Source organism: Helicoverpa zea, chromosome 18 (assembly GCF_022581195.2).
Source record: "Helicoverpa zea isolate HzStark_Cry1AcR chromosome 18, ilHelZeax1.1, whole genome shotgun sequence".
NCBI classification, from domain to species: Eukaryota; Metazoa; Arthropoda; class Insecta; order Lepidoptera; family Noctuidae; genus Helicoverpa; species Helicoverpa zea.
Window position 1 is genome coordinate 10,135,299 of NC_061469.1, and position 20,599 is coordinate 10,155,897.

The following is a 20,599-nucleotide window of genomic DNA, read 5'->3' on the forward strand; positions in this document are numbered from 1 at the left end:
ATTTTTATATTTCATAAACGTTATAATTAAGTCTTATAGTCCATTATTTTCCAATTCTTAAAAAGAAAATCAAAACGTATTATTTTATATTATAACTGTATAAGAACAGATTACGATACTTGCCTGTTATTTTTAGCACAGCACTACAAAATATAAACCGCTGACATAACCTTGTAATAGCGCAGTATAGATTTAGAAAAATATTGTTTACCAAGTTATTTGACACTCAGTTTGGCACAAAATTATAACATTCATTGATTATTGATATAATAATGTTGTTTTAATGCTCCTCAATTGTTAAAACGGTAAACAACCAGCAAAAATATTTTTATCGTAACTGCAACGCCATTGCAAAGTTACGTCGTCAGTTCAATCGCGACGTGTCAGGAACGCATTCTCTGAATGGCCGAACTATAAAACATAACCAGATAAACATAATTTCTGTACATATATTTCTTCCTGAGAAATGAATACATTATTTTCACTTAAATACATCACTTTCAATTCATAACAAACTTCGCTATTTACTAACTAGCTAAAAACAAAACTACTTACGATCATTAGGACAGAAGCTGGAGTTAGAGGGGAAGTATTTGCAGCAGTTGGGTAACGCCGACCAGTCGAAGTAGTCGTCCAGCCACGAGTTCGGCGGCTGAGCTATGTACGTCTCGTTTGGATTGCGGTATGCTGAAATTAACATAACGCTTTTATTTTTTTGTAGACAAAGAGAACACTTAAAAAAATAGATCTAATGAAGATAAGCATGGAAAAAGGGCTTTAGATAAAATACAAAAGTAATACAGTCGGTTGAATTTAAGCAACCCTTGAGCACAATAAATTGACTAATAGCAGGATATTTATAAAAAAAATAGCGTAATAAAATGGCAACTGCAGCGTCTTCTCATTTTTTAAAGACGCAATGTTTACTGAATTAATTTTTTTCAATTCAACATAAACCTAGCATTTAAAGCAACATTTTTCTTATGACACATGTTCGTACCCCAAAAAAAAATCTTCTTAAGGCGATTATCACACTGCCCCGCATGATGCAGCGTAGTGCGTGGATGCGTTTTTTTCCGTTGTATGGAAATATCTCCGTTTGTATGGAAAACACGCATAGTCCAACACACTGAAAATGCATCCACGCGCGTTCATGCGGATCACGCACATCCATGCGGAGAAACACGCACCCCCGCGCGTAGGTGCGGGGCGAGACGCAAGGTATGGCACACTGAATCCCGCAATGCCGCGCGTGATTTTGAATGGGCGTAACGTGTATATTTGAAAATGGAACTCGCTGTGCGTGAATTTACAAAACGCACCTACGCGCGTGAGTGCGTGAAAAACCCGCACGATGATGCAGATCTGCACTTCCGCAGGAACGCGCGTAGGTGCGTCGACACGCAAGATGCAGCGTGATGCGGGGCAGTGTGAAGATCACCTAAATAACATTCAACTTACCAGCATACAACTGCATAGACAAACTATCAGGTCTACAGAACCTCGTCCCGCATATCATATTCTGCGTGTCCATATCAGAATAGTTCAGTCCTTCGGTCACCACAAAATATACGGGCGGACCAATGTTCAGGTAACGGTTGAGATATTGGAAGTACTTTGTCTGGAAACTGTCTTGAGGCATTGAGAGCTCCTGGTCGAGACCGATCTCTATGTGAGGTGCCACCTGAAATGAAGAAAATATGGGTTAGTGTTATTAATGGAAAGATCGTTGAGAGGAACAAAACTACGTTGTTGAATCAATCGTCAACAAATACAGCGTTATTTCTAGGAGAAAATAAGTCATCATTGGATGTGCTTATAGATTTAAGGTCATATACACAGAGACAATGAATGTAATTTTTTCTACAATAATCTAAATCGAGGATGGAAATGAAAAGTCACTTCGACTTGGTAAAAATACATCATGCTTTCTTTTATAAAAAGCTCATTAAGGTAAAACTGTAAACAGTGCAGGCAGCACGAAAACCCATACATTTTTTACTTGAACATGGCGAATAAGCCTTTATTTTAGTTGATACCATCGCAAAATAGTTTTTCTCAATATTTTATAGTATAAACTCAAACACGTTTATTCAAATTGGAGATAATTTTGAGTTTAGTTTCTTTGAATACTTACAGCTACAGACGAACAGAGCCAGGCGAAGAAGACGATCATGACGGTGGCGCGGACCTCGCGTTTCATGAGGAACGGCACGTACAGCTGCTTGAACACATTGTACAGAGCGCCTTCACCGCCCGTGTCGCCACCTGAAGCTTTCGTGCCGCGGACACAGCAGAGCACGTCGAATCTGGGGAATTAAATAATATCATCATCATCCTAATAGATAAGGATCAACGTTTTATTTGGAGTCGGCGCAGCATATTTTTCCTTCCATACTCTTCTATCTGCCGTCATCTCGCAAGTGACATTCTTTCTAACCATATCGACTTTCACACAATCCATCCACACAAATAAGCGTGCTCGATGACGGATAACCCGCTCTGTGCGTCCACTCAAGGCAGCGGAGTCCTTTATTTTCCAGAATTTGTAGCACAATACGGTCAAAAAAATATTGTAACCATTTTAAAACACCAATGACTACATTTCTTTTGTTACATACATACATTATAATTTGTTATATCTGTGTATTTCATAATTGGGGTAGTTTTTGGTATGATGTTTTCATGTAATGTACTGTCAGCTATGAAGCTACCTCTCATAAATAAATAAATAGAATAGTAATCTGTTAGCATTCAGCCAAACTCCAACGACTATTTTCTTTCCTTCCTACATACATATACAATAGTTACCTGTTAGCATTCTGCCTCTGCGTGTCGACAGCCAGCAGTGCCACGAAGCACGTGACCTGCAGCAGGAAGTCCACCAGCAGCGCGGCGCCCGCGTACAGCGCGAAGGCTCGCACCGCCGGCATGTCCGACAGGGCGCCCAGGAAGAAACACACGGATTCTGATGCTGATGTTAAGAACATTGATGGTCCCACTTGGCCGAGACTGGAAGTGAAGAAAAATATATCTTTAGCATAATGTCTAACGAGGATTATTGCAAATTAAGCAGTTTTAACGTCATCAACATCATAGCAATAACGATTACGTCCATCGGTTTATCTACCATCCAAGATGTATTCCAAACTAGGTCCTGGCTATTATTTACACACATTAAAAAACTTTAAAATTAAACGTTAAAAAACATTTTTGATTATCCCTAAATAGACAAATAAGCGCCACTAATATGATGAAATAGAAAAGAAATAAACGACCGCGTTTTTGTATTTTTGTCACCCTGTCTAAGTTTAAACATAATGTGACATATGGGACTGACTTGCCAACCAGAAATCATAAATATAACGAAAAAACAAATACAAATATAACTCACGTCCTCCCAATATGTTCAGCAACGGACTCATTAGGTCGTCTCCCCTCTCTCTGGTTGGTCTGCACCAATATGAAGATATTGTCGACTCCCACAGCCAGCACGAGGAAGGGAATCACTTCTATGATGATGAGCGTGGCCGGCACTCCCGCGTAACCGAACATGCCCACTGAACATACTACTGATGCTAGTACTATGCATACACCTGGAATTAATGGGGGTATATTAATATGCTGTTGAGTATTTAAGGCTATGGTTTTTATATTCAGAAGAAGCATATCTATTATGGCGGTTTGTTATTAATGATTTCACAAGGATTTATTTTTCACAAGAATACAGATGAAGAATTAAAACTTAGGTATCTCAGAAAATTCTGTGCATTCAACCAACTGTACTCCTGAGGTCAACATTAATTTGAGGAACACTTGATTTGCTACATATTGTCGCTAAAATAACTATGACAATGCTTGGAAACGATAAATGTCGTTACTGAAAGTAAAACTTATGTATTTCACTATAAAAATAAGACAAAATATCTCAACTCACCTCCAAGACCCAAAGTAACTTTACTATCAATCAACAGCCTTGAGAATCCAGTGAATCTGCCCAAAGAGATCGCAATATACGCGAACATTATGAAGTAAGACACCAATATCGTCGATATGTCTGACTGGGACTCTCTATCCAATTCATCTTCTATGGACCGCTCTGAGGTGTAAGCTATGTCCATGTAAGAAGGCATTTGTGTCTCCGTGTAATTCTTCATGAACGCTATGAATTCTTTCTCCCATTCTAAAGCCGGTTTCAACTGAAAATCGAAGAAATGTTTTAGTATTATGGTGACGTGAAGAGCTGTGAACAGATTTCTCTATGCTGTAGAATCTGTACTAAAATAAAATGTATGGAAAATTGGAAGAGGTCACGCCCGTATTACGACACTTATTCAATGCGAAAATAAAGGATCTTTTCATGCAAGTTTAGTGTCGTATTTAGGCCGCTGTAGAGTAAAAAACAAGGCATGTAAAAAAAAAGAACTGAACAAAAGAGGCTCTCAGAAGTCATAGAAAATAAAAAAACGGATGTGTAAATTAAAATGATAATGGCACATATAATAATTTGGGAAAAGGGATCCGGTAAAGGAATACCAGAAGTAAAAAGCCACCAATCGATAAAGTCGCTGACATTGGAGCCCCTCCTGCAACAGTATTCGGTTATTATAAAGCTGTATTATAATAAGTTTCAATTTTGATATAGGCTTTAATTTTCTAACCGATTAGCAGCGGTACACGGATACGCTTTGTAGAACTGATTACTAAAACCTATGTGTCTGTTAATTGATTAAAGTTAAGTCTAATATGTTAAGGACTTCTTTACGATACTTCTTGCGATAATAAATGGTTTTTCTTTCTTTCTTTTCTTTCTTTCTTTATTTATAGGTATAAATAGGCCATTAAAAGACCCCTGACTAATGCACAATCTACTTTCGGATCCCTTAGGATATAAATCTGCGGGGAACAGCTACGCAATGAATCTCTATCTACCCAAATATAACATAAAAAAAGAAAAACATAAAACTCACCAGTTCCTTATCATGTTTATTATTGACCAACAGAGTGATAATAAGTGCGGAGGCCTCGTGGAAGCGGGAGCGGTCGCTCAGCGCCTCGCCGGGAGCTAAGAAGCCGCCCAAAGCGACTGCTGGCAGGACCGGTCCGCGGTACGATCCTAAGCATTCTAGTTGGAATGGGTTGCTGGAAAGAAATGGAGTTTGTGAGAGTTAGCTATATTTGGGGACAAATATACATTTGATTTTGACTATATAGGGTAAAAACTTAGCTCGTACTAAGTCAAAGCCACGTGGATCAATCGATCATAAAGTTACGCAAAGCTGGGCGCGGTCGGACGGTGGGTGAGTGACCATCTTATCATGACCAGTACTTCCGTGTTTCAGAAGGCACGAAAAATTGGTGGATCTCGGCTGTCATTTGAAAACATCTTTGATCGGTACAAGATGATGAATTAAAAAATGAATAAAGAGATATTTTCTTCTGATAGAAAGTTTCTTAATTAATTGAGATTAATGCTCAATCCTTCTCCGTGTGAGAGGCCTGTACCCAGCAGTGGGACGATAAGAAGGCTGTAACAGTAACAGAAAGTTTCTACCAACCAATCAGTATTTACGTAAACTACTTATAACCTTACCTGGAGCACTTGAGTATAGTATCGAGATAGGCGTTATCCTCCTCCTGGAACTCGAAGTTCTCGATGTTGTTCTGCCACCAGCCCCACACGGACTGCACGACGCAGTCGTTGGGCGTGACGGGCCCGCTGAACGACGACGTCAGCGGCGCGTAGCAGATGTCCTGGATGCCTGTCTTGTTGCCGAGAGCTGCACGAAGAAATGATCGGCTTAAAACTTTGAAGATGTTGTGAACTTAAGGCATTGGCAGTTCTAGGATGGTTTGAAAGAGTTACCGCGGCGAGGTACACAAAGGGCTTCTAGGAACAAAATTGGCTTTTAGTCAGTAAAAGTCTGCGACGGAAGGGGTCGTCTGATGAAAAAAAAATTGGCAGTCTGAAAAGTAAGACGACAGGCGAATTCTGGGGGACAGATGATCAATGTGGATCAGTTTGAGCTATGCCGTGCAGTTTATTCATCACCGTTCCAGATTTGACATATAGGTATATGAGCGAGAATCTTAGACAGAGCAACGGCGGGCGTGTTTGGGTAAATCAGTTTACCTAATATTTTGTTCTGCAAGTCGAGCACATCCTTGAGGAAGGTGGCGTTGAAGACAGGTCCAAAGCTAATGTCTCCGTCCGGCGTCGAATACTGGATCTTCGGCAGGCCCTTAGATGTGATTATCAACATTTCCGTTCTGCGAATAAAGATTTAGTACTTGCAAATACTATTATTTTGATATATGCGGAGTAACTTGGGTATACGCAAAACTGCTAATGCTATATTTAGATTTATGTAAAAAGCTAGCTATGAAGAGAAAAATACTGGGATTTATTTCGTGACTGTTGTTTTCATTTCTACTCCACAATAGAATCAGGAGGTTAATAGACATTGCCTGCTCATTTGGATACATTCTGTTATTTTATTCACAAACACAAGCAAGGGTCCCGTAGATTTTGTTTTCTCAATTACTGATAACGAATCATAAATAAGATTATGCGGAAAAGTATACGTAAAAATGCATTAAAATTTTATTTTAAGGTTGAATATTATAATGAGGATTACCTTTTTCATTTTTCGAATACATTGAGTAAATATATATAGGATACATTGAGAGGTTACCACTTAAGTATTGTATGTCAGTGTCGCCTCTCTGCTTTATAGCCTTACCCAGCTTGGGAAGGTATTGTGGAAAAACATTCCCGTTTTAAGGTAAGTAGTTTGTGTCGTTATAAGTGTTACCTGTAGAAAGGCTCGAAGTGCGAGTCGAAGTACTCCCGCTCCTGTCGCGAGCGCGAGTTGGGCGCCGCCCACAGCTCCACCGGGTTCGTCGTCACGCGCATGCAACTGATGCCGTGGCCTAGGCCTACCACTACGCAAAGACCTAAGGAGAGAAATAATAATAAGTTAGCAATATCAGGTGTTTTTCTGATCATTACCATCTGGCGGTTGCAGATGACCTGAGAGTCGCGGTTGTACTGAGTGAGCGAGTGAAAAAAGTTTCTCCGAATTCAAATAGATTTGCGAATGGAACACAGGGGCCTTTGGCCTTATAACATAGCCAGAAAGTATATTCTAGGACTTACTGTAGTCTTGGTGAACACAAGAGTAGAGTATTGTACTAAAACCGATCAGAATATCGTTATATTAACAAAATTAAAAAATAAGATGGATGGCACACGGAAGATCCACTGGTAAACTAATTTATCAATATCTTTTCATATAGATTCTTATACTATATTCACTACTTACAATAGTTTATATTTTTAGGAACATTTTAATAAATCAATGTACATAATCCAACTTACCAAGAAACAGCACAAGCCAAGGATGCGACGCCATCAGCGTGCCCCACCACTGGAAGAAATCCTCCATTTTCGTCTCAGTCTCCGCTCCGAGCTTCTCGAAGAACGACGCGTCACCCGCAACCCCATCCGGCTGGTCTGCCCAGGCCGCTGATGAAGGATTCGTGGCCATCTCTTGATTGTTCTCTGAAGCTACACCTGTGGTTTTTAGTAGTGTTATAGGCTGGTTTTGAGGTTGGCAATAATATATGGCTGAGGAAAGAGGCGTCTTTTCATGGACTTCTGTGCGAATGTAAGGTTGAGCTAAAAGGAGGTTTTGATGTTGTTAGAAGCCTCTTTAGACAGCTATATATTATTGCAGTTCGTGATAAAAGTCCATGCACTTCATGTTATTTGATTCCAATTAAAATTCCTTCTTGTCTGCATGCTTTCACACACAAACCATTTGTTGTGACACAACTCATCCAGTATCAAATCAAAAAAATTGAAAACCCAATGAATGTAAAACCCATGCATAGACTTTTTGGATGTTTTCCAAAAAAATTACATCACATTTTATCTAGACATTTACAAATACTGCCTACAGACCCACAAGGACATTTACTGACGTAAAGAATAAACAATACACAAAGTACAAAAAAATAATATGACAATAAAGGACATTACATAAATACATATTAAGTGAATATTGAAAAACAAAAGTGTATGTGGTGGTTAGATAGAGACATTAACAAAAAAAAAGCATGCGACGTAAGCAAGTTATAAAAATATAGTTTGTAGTAATATTAATATATTCAAATGGAAAGAGAAAAAAAAAAACCATTATATTATGTAGTGGAAGTTTGTTTACTACCATGTAAAGATACGGTGACAGATTGGTTTCAATTGCTTTGTCAAATACGTTCATATCGTTCTACCCATTATAAGTTACTCGGTTTATCATAAGCATTACTAGTTTCTCGAATATTTAATTTTAATATGTTTCAAATTATTTTATTACATTCTTCCGCTAAATATTTTTTCAGAGCGAATATGACATCCTTGTTGCAAAAAAAATATTTATTTTTCATTTATTTATTTATTTAAAAACATGTGCAAAAAAATGTGCAATGGTGTCACATGCACATGTGTCAAACGTGCAAAACACGATTTAATTCGTTAAGAGCAAACGCATTTATGCTGAAAACGAAACTCATTTCACCGAAGCAAAGGTAAAGGAAAACATAGCAGAACAAAATGAATGAATTGTAGTTTTTTTTTTCAGGAAATTGCATAAGTGTATTCAAGCGCTAGTTCACACCTTTGCATTGTCATGCTTCACTGGTAATCATAAATGGGAAATAACTGTACTTACTAACAATTTCTGGAAAATATAAAGACTAATTGGTTGTGGTTCCACCTTTAGGTACATGACTTGCAAAAATGTATCCAGGATGCAGCATTATGTAACCGTGATACTATGATCTTTATACATTATAGTGGAAAAGTATAATCATTTGCCATTTAGGAATACAGGCAGCTGCAATTAGAAAATAATTGCAATTATAATTTATGGTCATTTCATTGATATAATTGATATTAAAATCTTAGCCACAATGTCGTGTCTTCATGTGGTAATTAATGTTTATCTTTTTGCAGCTGTCTGTTGCTCACTTGAAAGAAATCGTGCATAACAAAAGCTGTTCCAGTTAGTCTAACATTTACCCCGTTAATAATTAGGTAATTGATACCAAGAAACAAGGAACGTACTGTAAAATTGTCTTTAAATCAGTTTCTTTTTTACAATTTGATATCAACTACCCAATTATGGCCTACGCACTGAGACGGCATGGCAAAGTACTTTTCTTGTCTTATTGCTTTCTAGACCCCTACCAACAGAGATTCACTATACATCAACACGGTGACGTGATGGAAAATTCCTTTTGATGTCACATAATCGATTGAAAACCACAAAGTTTGTCATATTCGTACGATTTAAGCGTGAATTTCCTTTGGCCATGCCGTCTCAGTACGCACTGGCCTTAGATACAGTACAAGATACAGTGCTCAAAGAACATGCCAATAATGAACACAAGCACTCATGTGGATTAACTCTGTGCATGCATGTCGTGGTACGCGTGCAGGGTACGTACTGGAGCGGTGCTCGTGCAGCGGGGAGGTCTCGGGGCCGCCGAAGCGCCGCGCCTCGCCGCCGCGCCACCCGTCTGCCCAACACCAACGTTACTACTAACTACTGGTACATGCGGTTCTTATTTAAGCTCATATGATGATAAAAAGTATTTAAAAACTTTAGTAAATATAATTTCTCTTTTAAGAAGTCCCATTATATGGATAAGTTCACTGTCATAGGGCAATCTTTGTAAGTTGTCATTATGATTCACATGATAAGAAGGTAGAGATTATCTGTTGTTTTATGATTAAATCTTCGTGAATGGAATTATCATTCGTGGTTTAATTCAAGGAAAAACGGTATCGTGTTATACAGGGTAGTCCATGAGAATATCTTATCAAGCTTGTTTAAAGCGGATTAATGATTTGAGACTTTTCCATGACCATTTATGATAGAAAATTCTATTTATTATTTACAAGACACATTCATATGAGATTAAATTTCGAACTTTTAGGATCCAGTTTTGTCAGTTCTGAATCATTTTGTCAGTACGGTAGTTAGGGGCGGTTATAACTAAATGTTTTATCAGTCAAAATGAGAGTTTCTCAAACTTTCACATGAGTTGAGATATTGAACCTTAATACATTATCTTAAAGACTATGTTAGCGGTGTTGTTAATATTTTTGCATGAGCAATTATGAGTTAGATTTTTCTAGAAGTATTAAGACATAGAATGGTTAGTTTCTATCTACGATCCAACACCGCATTGCGTCATTATTATATTAAGAGATAAATTATAATTATGAAATACAAATAAATAACATCACGAGTTATTATGATTTCAGTAGGTATATATCTTAAAATATTATGTATTTTGGCTTTGTAGCTGTTACTTGGAAAAGGGATAAAAATAACATTTTATTTGTTTAGTGTTTCGGGTCTCCAATGATGTTGTATGAAAAATTTTGTGAAGGTGTAAACAGTGTTCAGTGTAGTGGCAAATAATACCTCACTGTGTATCTACCTATTAAAATCTTATCGCAGGGGAATTATTTCTTAGATAAAAATTCATTCAAATGTTTGAAGTCGGAAACTATAATCAGATTAACAAATGATTCACACCGTTTAGGTTTTCTAGACCAATTTTCAATTACATTTTTTTCTCAACCGACCATCTTCTTCATTATGATCAATAGGTACAATAAAGTTTACTAAACAACAACAGCGGGTCCCAGCAGGGCTAAGGCCTGCCGGGGCTGCGGGATTGTTCGAAAGAGTTACCGAAGCCCTGGTACATAAAAGGCCTACGACGGAACACAACGGTTTTTAGTCAGTAAGAGTCTGACACTACCTCACCGCTGCTAACCCAGAGCGGGAGGGGTCATTTGATGATTTTTAACGTCATAAAAAAGTCTACTAAACAATCGATTCAAAGTCCTATCCAACTTCAAACATTTCACACACCTATCACACCTTATTTCTAAAAACAAAAGCTATCTACTCAAGTACTCACCAACAACATTCTCTTGAGGAGTACAGCAGAAGACGCCACTAAGGAACAGCGTTGTGAAGATGACGAAGACTATAGCCATGATGACGGCATACCCGTCGGAGCCGAGGATCGTGAAGGGGACTTGAGGGGGTTTGGGAGGGGGAGGGGCGGGGCAGGAGGCGCTGCAATCCAGGCAGGAACAGCCGGGCTGGCCCTGGAACAAGTGTGTGGATTAAAATTCATATAGATATGGATAAAAGAACATTTATCCAAACTAGGCTGAAAATCAGCACTTTTTGATGGTCAATTTTACTTAAGACAGCACCAAAAAAGTCCCCCCTTGTATATCAAAAACACATAGAAACTGTTGAAGGGCGGACGTTTTTTGGTGCTGTCTTTGTCTGGGAAGAAGAAATGGTTGAACACACTCCCCAGCATTACAATTCGTCGCACATAAAACCTACTACTTTCGGATGCTTGAGTCAGACATTATTAATATGTTTTGAGTATCGTTTGTGGTCTTCTAGAATCCTATTTGACCTAGAGCAAGACAGTTATTCTTGGTACAATAAAGAGGAAAAACTTTTGTTTTTAAATTTTGGTTTCATATCTTTGCTGCAGGGAAATCCCAACACAACATAAATAATTAATGTCTACATCCAAAATTTAAATTCAAGGATCAAAATAGGGAAAAACAAAAATGAAAAAATGGACAGTTACAATAATTAAATTTCGGTCTTAATAGCCATCCAAATATTTTAACATTTTGCCTATTGGTTTTAATTCTATCCTATTAACGCATAGCTATAGATAGCTTTATTTGCCTCATTATATACAAATAGTGTGTGAATTGATAATTACTCCCATATAACTAAGTTATAATTAGCTAATGTAATCTGATCATTGTATAGGATGGCCAATTGTCCATAGACATATTTTGAAAACATTTCGATTCTCATGTTTTATACATTTAGTATACATAACTTTGTATTATTGTTGTTATGTATGGTCCTTCCCACCACAACCAATAGCTATTGTATTATTCTAGATCTAACATTTTCCGAGGGAACTTCTTCCCGTACCAGGACCAAAATGGCATTGTAATATGAAACTCATAATAACGCGTCTTTTATAAGTGATTTTGAAAATTATGGTGGAATAACCCCAAAGGACCAACAACAACCTTGAGTCCCAACAAGGCTATTGTCAAGAAGGTTGTAATCGAATACAAGGAAGTTCTGGTGACCATCTCATTATTACCCAATTGTAATAAATAATCACTTAGATGTTATCTCCATGAGGTCAGCAATCATTAAAGCAAATTGTAAAATTATGTAAGACATTTGCATCACAGAAAAATATGCAAGCAACATCATCACTAAAAAGGTTGTTCACTTCTTTGCAATGCGTTTTCGTCATTAATATTAAGGTCAGTATTTTATAACGTGTAAAGTGCATTAATGGCATCATATTTAACAGATTTTCTTAAAAGAAGTAGTTTCTCAATTTGAATGTGTATATGTTTTATTTTAGTACATAATAAAAGACTATGATAATCAATTTACAGCATGAAAAGAAGACAGCTATACACAAGATTCATCACTATAATTTATTATACATCCCTAATCAGAATTATTTTTCTGCACCGATCCTTTTATGAAAACTATTTAAAGAGCAAGAGACTTAATTCAATAAGCCACTGACAGGTTCAAATTATTTTTACCCGACCTCCAAAAAGGAGGATGTTTTTCAATTCGAATGTTTGTACTTTTTTGTATGTAAAAAAATATCTAAAAGTACTTACATTAGGTCCTTGATTACACGGCCTCGTGGGAGGGTCGTACGGTGTCAACCCGTGTTCCGGGTCCGGATCATTGATATACGTGATCGGGAAGGGCGCGAAAGCCGCCATGGAGGTGAACCAACGCGTCGGCGTGCAGAACTGAGACCCGTATTGGCCACACATTATGCCTATGGCCATTGCGTTCGTTGATGGCGCTTGCACCTGTAGAAAAAAATAGATAGCATGTAATGTATGTTTTGCTAATAAATACTTTACTTTTATGGGGATGTTAAGGAGGATCACTTATTCGCAACGCATGTTTAAGTCTTTTTTGAGAGTTGAATCAAGAGTTATGTGATTATTTCGCTTTTCCCCTGTGTATGGAGTGAGAATATGACAGTAGACTGAAATCAGAAATTTTGTTATCATATCGCTTTCCCCTGTGTATGGGGTGAAAAAGTGTGACAGAATCTTGCTGAATAAAACCCATCCGTGTTTCTTTTGGAGCCTTTACTGTACAGAAAAATGTACATCATGATAAGGGGATCCAATTGTCTTTAATTGCATTTATACTAATGATTATTAATTGGGTAACATTCGGGGGAAAACGGATATAGTAAAGCGGGGCAGTGTTTCTACACGTGAAACTTTATTACTAGCACCATAACATAGATAAAGACACATATTCATACAAATACCGATAAACAGGTGTGCTAAGTACCACAAGTAAATAGTCATCGTTACTTTCACAACATTTATGATTAGAACACTTAACACAAATAATAAAAACTATTGATAAACCTCACTTGAGTATCAACAAAAGGTGAATGTTTAAAATTAACAGGAATTAAACAAGACCCTTCAGTTTCTTAAGGGGTTTCTTCTAAATGTTAGCAGATATTAGTTAAAGCTTGCCTAGGTCCTCAAAGAGCTGATTTGCTTAGGCTGGAAAGTACCTAGCGCAACGGTCCAAAACATTTATGGATGAAACAATCAAAAATCGCAAGCTTTTAGATGACATAATTATCTTACCTGTGAGCAGGAGTTGAAAGCAGCCTCCATATATCTGTAGCTGAGATCATAAGTTATCGATGCGACCTTTTGGTGGGTAGCTGGAAAAAATACAAACGGAAAATTATATCAACTTTTCCTCGCTCATAAAGGTCACAACAGTAGGTATAGACTTTTTACTTCTTTTCTTACGGGAAAATACGATTGACGACATCGGCAACTACAAACACCGTGTAGGTACTCATCAACTGCATTAAAAACATAAATGTAGCTTAAAGAATTTTGAAGGTAAAACTCACCATTGAAAGGTACAATCTCATTAGCTCGAATGAACTCGCTCTGATTAGGCGAGCAAGTCATCCCGCACAAGTGTTGCAAAAAGTTGTCGAAGCACGACGGACATCTTTGCAGGAAGGTCTCCGCCTGCCCGACGCCAGTCGCGAAGTGTACCAACTGCTCATCACTGCAGCAGGCTTTGCCACCTGCAGCGATTTCGGGGCAGTATTTCTCTAAGATCAACTGGAAAGAAAGAAAAACATAAATTAGTATCAAGATGGACACCGCAGGCGGGGTGGGCCCCATGAGAGATGGCGCCACGATCTAGACGCCTATCATCGAAACTGGTGGACTCGGTCGAAGGATTGGGAAGTGTGGAAGCGAGATGGGGAGGCCTAGCAGTGCAACATTATAGGATAAAAATAATAATAATTTAGTAACTCTTAAAAGGTACTATCACTATCGATTAGACGGTTCCTAGAGCGCAGATACTCACAATAGATTTCTATTGTCTTATACACTGCGGCAGACGAAAGGTTACACGGCTTTAAGGCGAGATATTGAGAGAATCATTAAATTTAAAAGCAACCTAACAGGTACAATTCGTTGTTTTGTTTTGACTAGCTAATAGTCTCGTTCCATCAACATTTATATACCTAATCGATGTTTTTGTATTGTTTGTTTACTCTTTGTTGGTTAGAGTGAACTTGTTGATATATTGTGATTGATACCCTATGAGAATAGTAAAGTTTCACTCAAATAATGGTCCCACTTTGGTAGTTACCTATAAGATTTCCTAATTATATCGATAAACTTGTTAATTACGACTAATTATGATCAATATCAGACGATAACGAAAATACCTATAAATCTCGTCAATTACTTTTACGAGGCTATTAAATCTGGGTCATCTTATCACAGCACGTGAAAAAGTGCCCCGATTTTTTTGTTAATAAATAACTCAGTTTATTCTCTAGATGTGAACAATCAAGTGATTCATCATATATTATGTTGAAAGCTTCCAGACCTGTGCGATAACCTCAGAAGTCAATGTTAATTGCACTGGGTTGAAGAGTATGTTTAGATTCGCTGCCAGCCGTACAAATATCTCTTTGATCACGTATGCTTGATAACGAAGCTGGAATCGAATTGCCGACGTATTTATGTATGACGCCACGTGCTTTTGTTCTGTGTTTATTATCTTTACTTCATTATGAGGCGATACAATTAATACGGATGTACCATTTAATTAGGAAGATCAATTGAGTTCGTATTTATGTATTGTTCTTGGAAGCTCAACGTTTTTACATTTTCCTTGAAACGCTATATTTTACTTTATTCAGTCACATTAACCTACGCATACAATGTCATAAAAGTTAACGGTGCCGTCAGTTTTACCTATGGAGCTTGACATTTTAACTGCATCAACTCTGTTTTATTTAGTTGTCAACTAAACTCGCTTAGTTTCCAAACGACATTAAAGCTAACAAAATCAAAGCGGGAGTTACTTTGTTGGGCCAGTCGAATGACCTTTCACGAACTCCGCCCAAGCGGTGGTCGGTAGCCGGGGCGCGTTGACAGTACCTCCCATTGTCAACTATAGCATGCGACAACTAAATTATAGATTTGTTGATGTAAGTACTGAAACAAGACAGTTCAATGAAGTCTTGTCTTGTTATGTAACTGTAGTTTAAACTAACGAAGGCAGCAAGAGATGGGTTGAAATGACATTTAAGTATTTGGACAAGAAACACAATTACCCAAGTCTAGTGGCTTGGAGCAAGTTTCCAAAGACCATGTTTATTTTGCTGTAGGCACGTTTCAGACTCGGATCGAAGTCGGCTGTGACGTAACATTTTCAGAAGGCAGTTTGAAAGCCTCCGTTAGTAATAATGCGGTTTCTGCGGCTTTCTCTGTTGGCAACAGGTTAACCTCTTTTGTTTTGTTGTAGTCAGCTAGGAAATATAAATGAGGTTTGAGAATGGATGTATAATGGTGGTTTTAATGACAGCATTTGTTTATAAGGTAGAGAGCAAGAGTAAATAAATGGTTTTGAGACACTCGAGATTTTCTACAAAAAGTCATATAAAGCCTGTATAAAACTTATCCATACAGAAAACTAATGAACAGAGACATAAGCTTATCTCGAATGCAATTTTATATATATTTAAAAACCGAGTATAGTAAGGCCGACGAGGTTCAGATTTGAGATTACCAAGAATTATTGAGAACCACGTCCAAGTTTTTTAGATAAGCTAAATTAGTACGAACTTTCATATGCTGATTTCATTAGAATTCGTCAAAATCAAATCATGATGATAACTAATATTCGGCTAGTTCCTCTTTATTAGTCACAGGATCGGATGTTGTTTTGATAATAACATTTTGGGTTTTTTCAAGTGCCGTCAGATAAACCTGTTTACCTAGTACAGTATAATTCTATCTAGGTCATAATCAACTTAGCAAATAATTTGCCCATACTGTTTACATGCATTTCATATTTAGAATATTTGCTAAAAGGAAAATAGTTCATTTGTTGAGCATTCAAATATAGTAACATTTGAACCGAAAGGCATAATGAACCTTGTTGATTCAATCAATCGTTGTAGTGGTTAATATTACCTTACCCGTCAATACAATTTTAAATAAATGAGTTCGATAATTTCCGAATGGTACTCCTACTACGAAATAATATATAACGTTCGGCCAATAGCCGATAGGTCGACTACCCTCGCCCACGACCGTCACATTAACCTATTTCTTACATACTGCCAAGTCCGGATTGTCTCCTTAAATGCAGATAGCGTAAACATTGGACGAAACAAAAGTACACATACGATTTAGTTTTCGATTTTAAAACTAGCCCTCAGCATCACCTGTATTAAAAATAATGAGATTGGACTCATATATTCAGAGGTCATCCCTACACACAAGAACAGGACAGTTCCAGTTGACAAAAAAAAATACTTTCTAGAAAGTTGGCAATATTTTGTTGTCATGAAGTAGTACCGAACATCAGCTCATATTTGAGATGCCCTGTGCCTCGTGACGGCTACGTAGGTAACATCTGCGGATAAATCCTGCCAGATAACGATCAAAACTAGCTATATTGCTTATAGGTAGCTACTATTAAAACTATAACGATATCGTGTCATACTTCAGCCACGTTTCAGCCACTTAAAACATGAAAAAACTGCGTCACTTGTTAATTACAGGGACATTAACAGGCTGTTGTTTTAAAAGCATTTGTATAATTCTACGTTTGGAGCATTGATTAAAACTATTCCTGTTTATGTGAATTTTACTGCAACACTTTAGAAGATGATAAGCAGTCGAGGATTAGGACGGGATAATTTTGATTTTATAAGTATTGTTATAAAAATATTACGCTTTGTTATATGTTATTTAATATTAATTTCCATGTGAACGTCACCGTGGGCTCAGCTAGGGATAACCTCTTTATGTTTACATAACAAATATTTAAACCTTATGTAGATATCGAGAGGTCAGAGTATAGTGTCAGATAGTTACACAACAACCAACCCCTGATTTCCCAAATGTGACCTTAACTATTCCATACATATTCGAGTTGTAAAATGATCTTCAAGAATATACTACTGGCTTTAGAACCTTTATTTTTAACAACGTCAAAAATCATCAAATGACCCCTAACGCTGTGGGTTGGCAGTGGTGAGGGAGTGTCAGACTCTTACTGCCTAAAAACCGTCGTGTTCCGTCGTAGGCCTTTCATGTACCAGGACCGCGGTAACTCTTTCGAACCATCCCGCAGCCCAGACTTTAGAACCTTAGAATGCTTTACCTTCTTACATAAAAGTTATGATGGAACTGACGCTTAGGGGTCGATGATTTCAGCACGACTTCACGGACATCGACAGGTTGTAAAATACCAACTTAATTGCCTTTTCAATAAATCCTGCAAGTAATTGATAGTTCATTTTCCACGTGTAGCGTGTAAAACATTATGACATACTCGTCTAACATGTTTTATGAACATTATCTTGAAATGGCAGAAATATGCATAGGAGAAGTTTGTAACACAGCGGGTCGAAAGAATCGTCTTAGCACAAAACGTTTTTACTTCTCGACCTTGTAATACTCCTAATTACGTATTTACATACCTGCGTATTCTGGAAACCAGTTTACCAACAAGTTTTTACCGGAAAATTACGTTCAGAGTCTGACTGCGTTTTAAGTGATACGTATGAAAATACTGGTGAACTCGTTAATTCGGCTCTTTGTATACCCTTGACCGACAAGTTTCTAATAAAAAATAAATAGAAAATGTTTTCCGTGATCTTGAGCTACTTAACTGACCCGAAATACTCAAAATACTGGTTTGTAAATTCCTGATAAGGACGGCATGACGTCACATAACACGTGTTTAGTATAAAGATTACAGAATCAGAAATCCTGGACGGGAAATTAACGCATATAAAACAATAAATGATAACGCTTTTCAATTTCAATACGCTGATTATCACTCATTGATAAAAAAGTTAACAATTTATGACGCGTATCTTGTAACTATGAATTGCAAAGAATACGTTATCAATCGTTCGATCAAATGAGGCTAATAGGAATTCCTGATATAACACCTGCGCCCTAATCTTATCGATACAACAGCTGTTATATTTCATTAATAAATAGTTTTATTGTTATTTTTAATGAACACGCTAAGCTCTGTTTCTTTTTAGTTATGTATTTGCAAATATTTCTAGAAGATAGTTAATATCAATATTTATTAAATTATGTTTCTGTCATATTTATTAAGGTCTACTTTTCCTTCAGTTAACAGGAAAAGAAATTTAATACCTAGCATGGTTTGTGCTTCTATTTCAGACCTTTTTACAACCAATAAGAAACAGGAATTGAAAACCAATTAAGGAAATAACAATTTATATTAGTATTTTTCCCTGTGTAAATGTTATTTTGATTTATGACATAAATGATAAGGAAACTCGTATTAACCACAGAAACGTCTTCTATATTAAAAATATGTAGTCATACTCATCATAACGTGCGTCAGGGTATATCGTCGCTGATTGGTGGCTGAGGACTGATGTCAGAAACTACGTTACTTCACTTGTTTACAAGAAGCTCTAGATAACAAAGCAATGGACACGATTCTTTCGTGCAAGCCTGAAGGGCTCAGGTTTTGCGATAAACGGGAATGACAGCGCATGCAATTACGCTATTATGTATTTGGCTTAAGGCTAACTGCATTTAATAAACGTACATTCAAGCGAACATACTAAGAATAAGACGTTCTGTAATTAAACCGACTTATGTTTTAGTAGTTGAGTTTTCTCCGAGTCTATTTTTACCTTCTCTCTTCCAGTCAATGTTCTGCTATATCAACACAAGATGATGTAATCACCGTAATGAAAGAAGCTTTAAAACATCCGCATAAACCGCTGATCGCCTTGAAAATCCAAAATCAACAAGGGATGTTCGCCAAAAAACTGCAGTTGTAAAATATTTGAGATTTTAAGGCTATTAAAATTCATATCGGATGTGTTTCTATAAAGCCCTACGTTCCAAGGTCGTATCGATCATGGCCCGACGGTGTTTCGAGCTAACCTAGACGCCACCGCTCAGGGTCGAAAGCCCAGGCTGCAAGTTGTAATTTTAAAATCACCTGTACATGGTGTACACGCGATAATGCTGAACCCGAAATGCTTATTATCGGTCTTTGTTGTCTGGTGGATTAGTTTAGTTTACACGATAAGCAAAAGTAGTGGACGTTGCCAAAATAACACAAAGGGTTACAGATACCAGTCCATGTGTTACAAATTAAAACACCGGTAATTTTCAACTTTCTTCTACTAAAGTTTTTGTTAGGTTCGCAAGAAAATATGGCATTATTCAAAAGCTGTGTATTCCCTTAGGAGTCAAGTGTCCTTCAACATGCCAGTGATTGAAGTATCGATTCAGCTACTTGCCAACCAATAAATATACGTTTAAAATTATTTATATTGTCCACTTGATTAACTTTCACCGTCCGTGTGCAGGTAAAAGTTTTCCTTTCTCGATCCACTGAACGATAGAGTCCAACAGTCGCGTGATGTACGCATTAAATAATATCTAATCTTTAGATGTGAAATACTCTATGAAAATATTTAATTTTCTTTGTTTTCGTTCGAGGTAGATGACCTGGCAAGGTTGTTATTTGTTGGTGATGTACTTGTAGAAATACTAATATAGATCAATGCATAAAATAGTAACATTCAAACACGTCACGTGTATTTTTCCTACAGTTATTTGCCATGATGTTTATATTTTGGAAGTCATTAAATCTACAGCTTCTAAACATGTTTTTTGGTTCCTTGTTCCGGTAAAGGCAAGTGTTAATATTGTTTTGGGCATTTATAAAACAATCAAAAGTAAAAAATCAAATGTATAAATTAGCTTTTAATGTCCAGATCTTCATCACAAAATAATAGTTTAAATAGCTCATTACATGACATGAGCAGACAAACCAACTGAATTATGAATAATTTTACGGTAGGTATCATCCGAACGAATCAT

At 37.1% G+C, this 20,599-nt stretch overlaps 1 protein-coding gene across 11 annotated transcripts in view; it reads right to left on the reverse strand.

Annotated features, from left to right (window-relative positions):
* LOC124638739 (NPC intracellular cholesterol transporter 1) overlaps window positions 1-20,599 on the reverse strand; it is a 51,301-nt gene that overhangs the window by 16,244 nt on the left and 14,458 nt on the right. For 7 of the 11 annotated variants that reach the window (XM_047175796.1, XM_047175799.1, XM_047175795.1 and 4 more), the window contains exons 3-18: window positions 14,074-14,293; window positions 13,796-13,875; window positions 12,785-12,985; window positions 11,002-11,194; window positions 9,511-9,582; window positions 7,382-7,576; window positions 6,816-6,957; window positions 6,134-6,270; window positions 5,594-5,780; window positions 4,971-5,142; window positions 3,938-4,199; window positions 3,395-3,596; window positions 2,812-3,012; window positions 2,138-2,309; window positions 1,462-1,684; window positions 556-687 (exon numbers count right to left, since the gene is read on the reverse strand). In XM_047175796.1, coding sequence (XP_047031752.1) covers window positions 556-687; window positions 1,462-1,684; window positions 2,138-2,309; window positions 2,812-3,012; window positions 3,395-3,596; window positions 3,938-4,199; window positions 4,971-5,142; window positions 5,594-5,780; window positions 6,134-6,270; window positions 6,816-6,957; window positions 7,382-7,576; window positions 9,511-9,582; window positions 11,002-11,194; window positions 12,785-12,985; window positions 13,796-13,875; window positions 14,074-14,293 — 2,791 coding nt within the window. The remainder of the gene's footprint in view (window positions 1-555; window positions 688-1,461; window positions 1,685-2,137; window positions 2,310-2,811; window positions 3,013-3,394; window positions 3,597-3,937; window positions 4,200-4,970; window positions 5,143-5,593; window positions 5,781-6,133; window positions 6,271-6,815; window positions 6,958-7,381; window positions 7,577-9,510; window positions 9,583-11,001; window positions 11,195-12,784; window positions 12,986-13,795; window positions 13,876-14,073; window positions 14,294-20,599) is intronic. The other 4 variants (XM_047175803.1, XM_047175804.1, XM_047175801.1 and 1 more) reach the window with 2 other exon arrangements.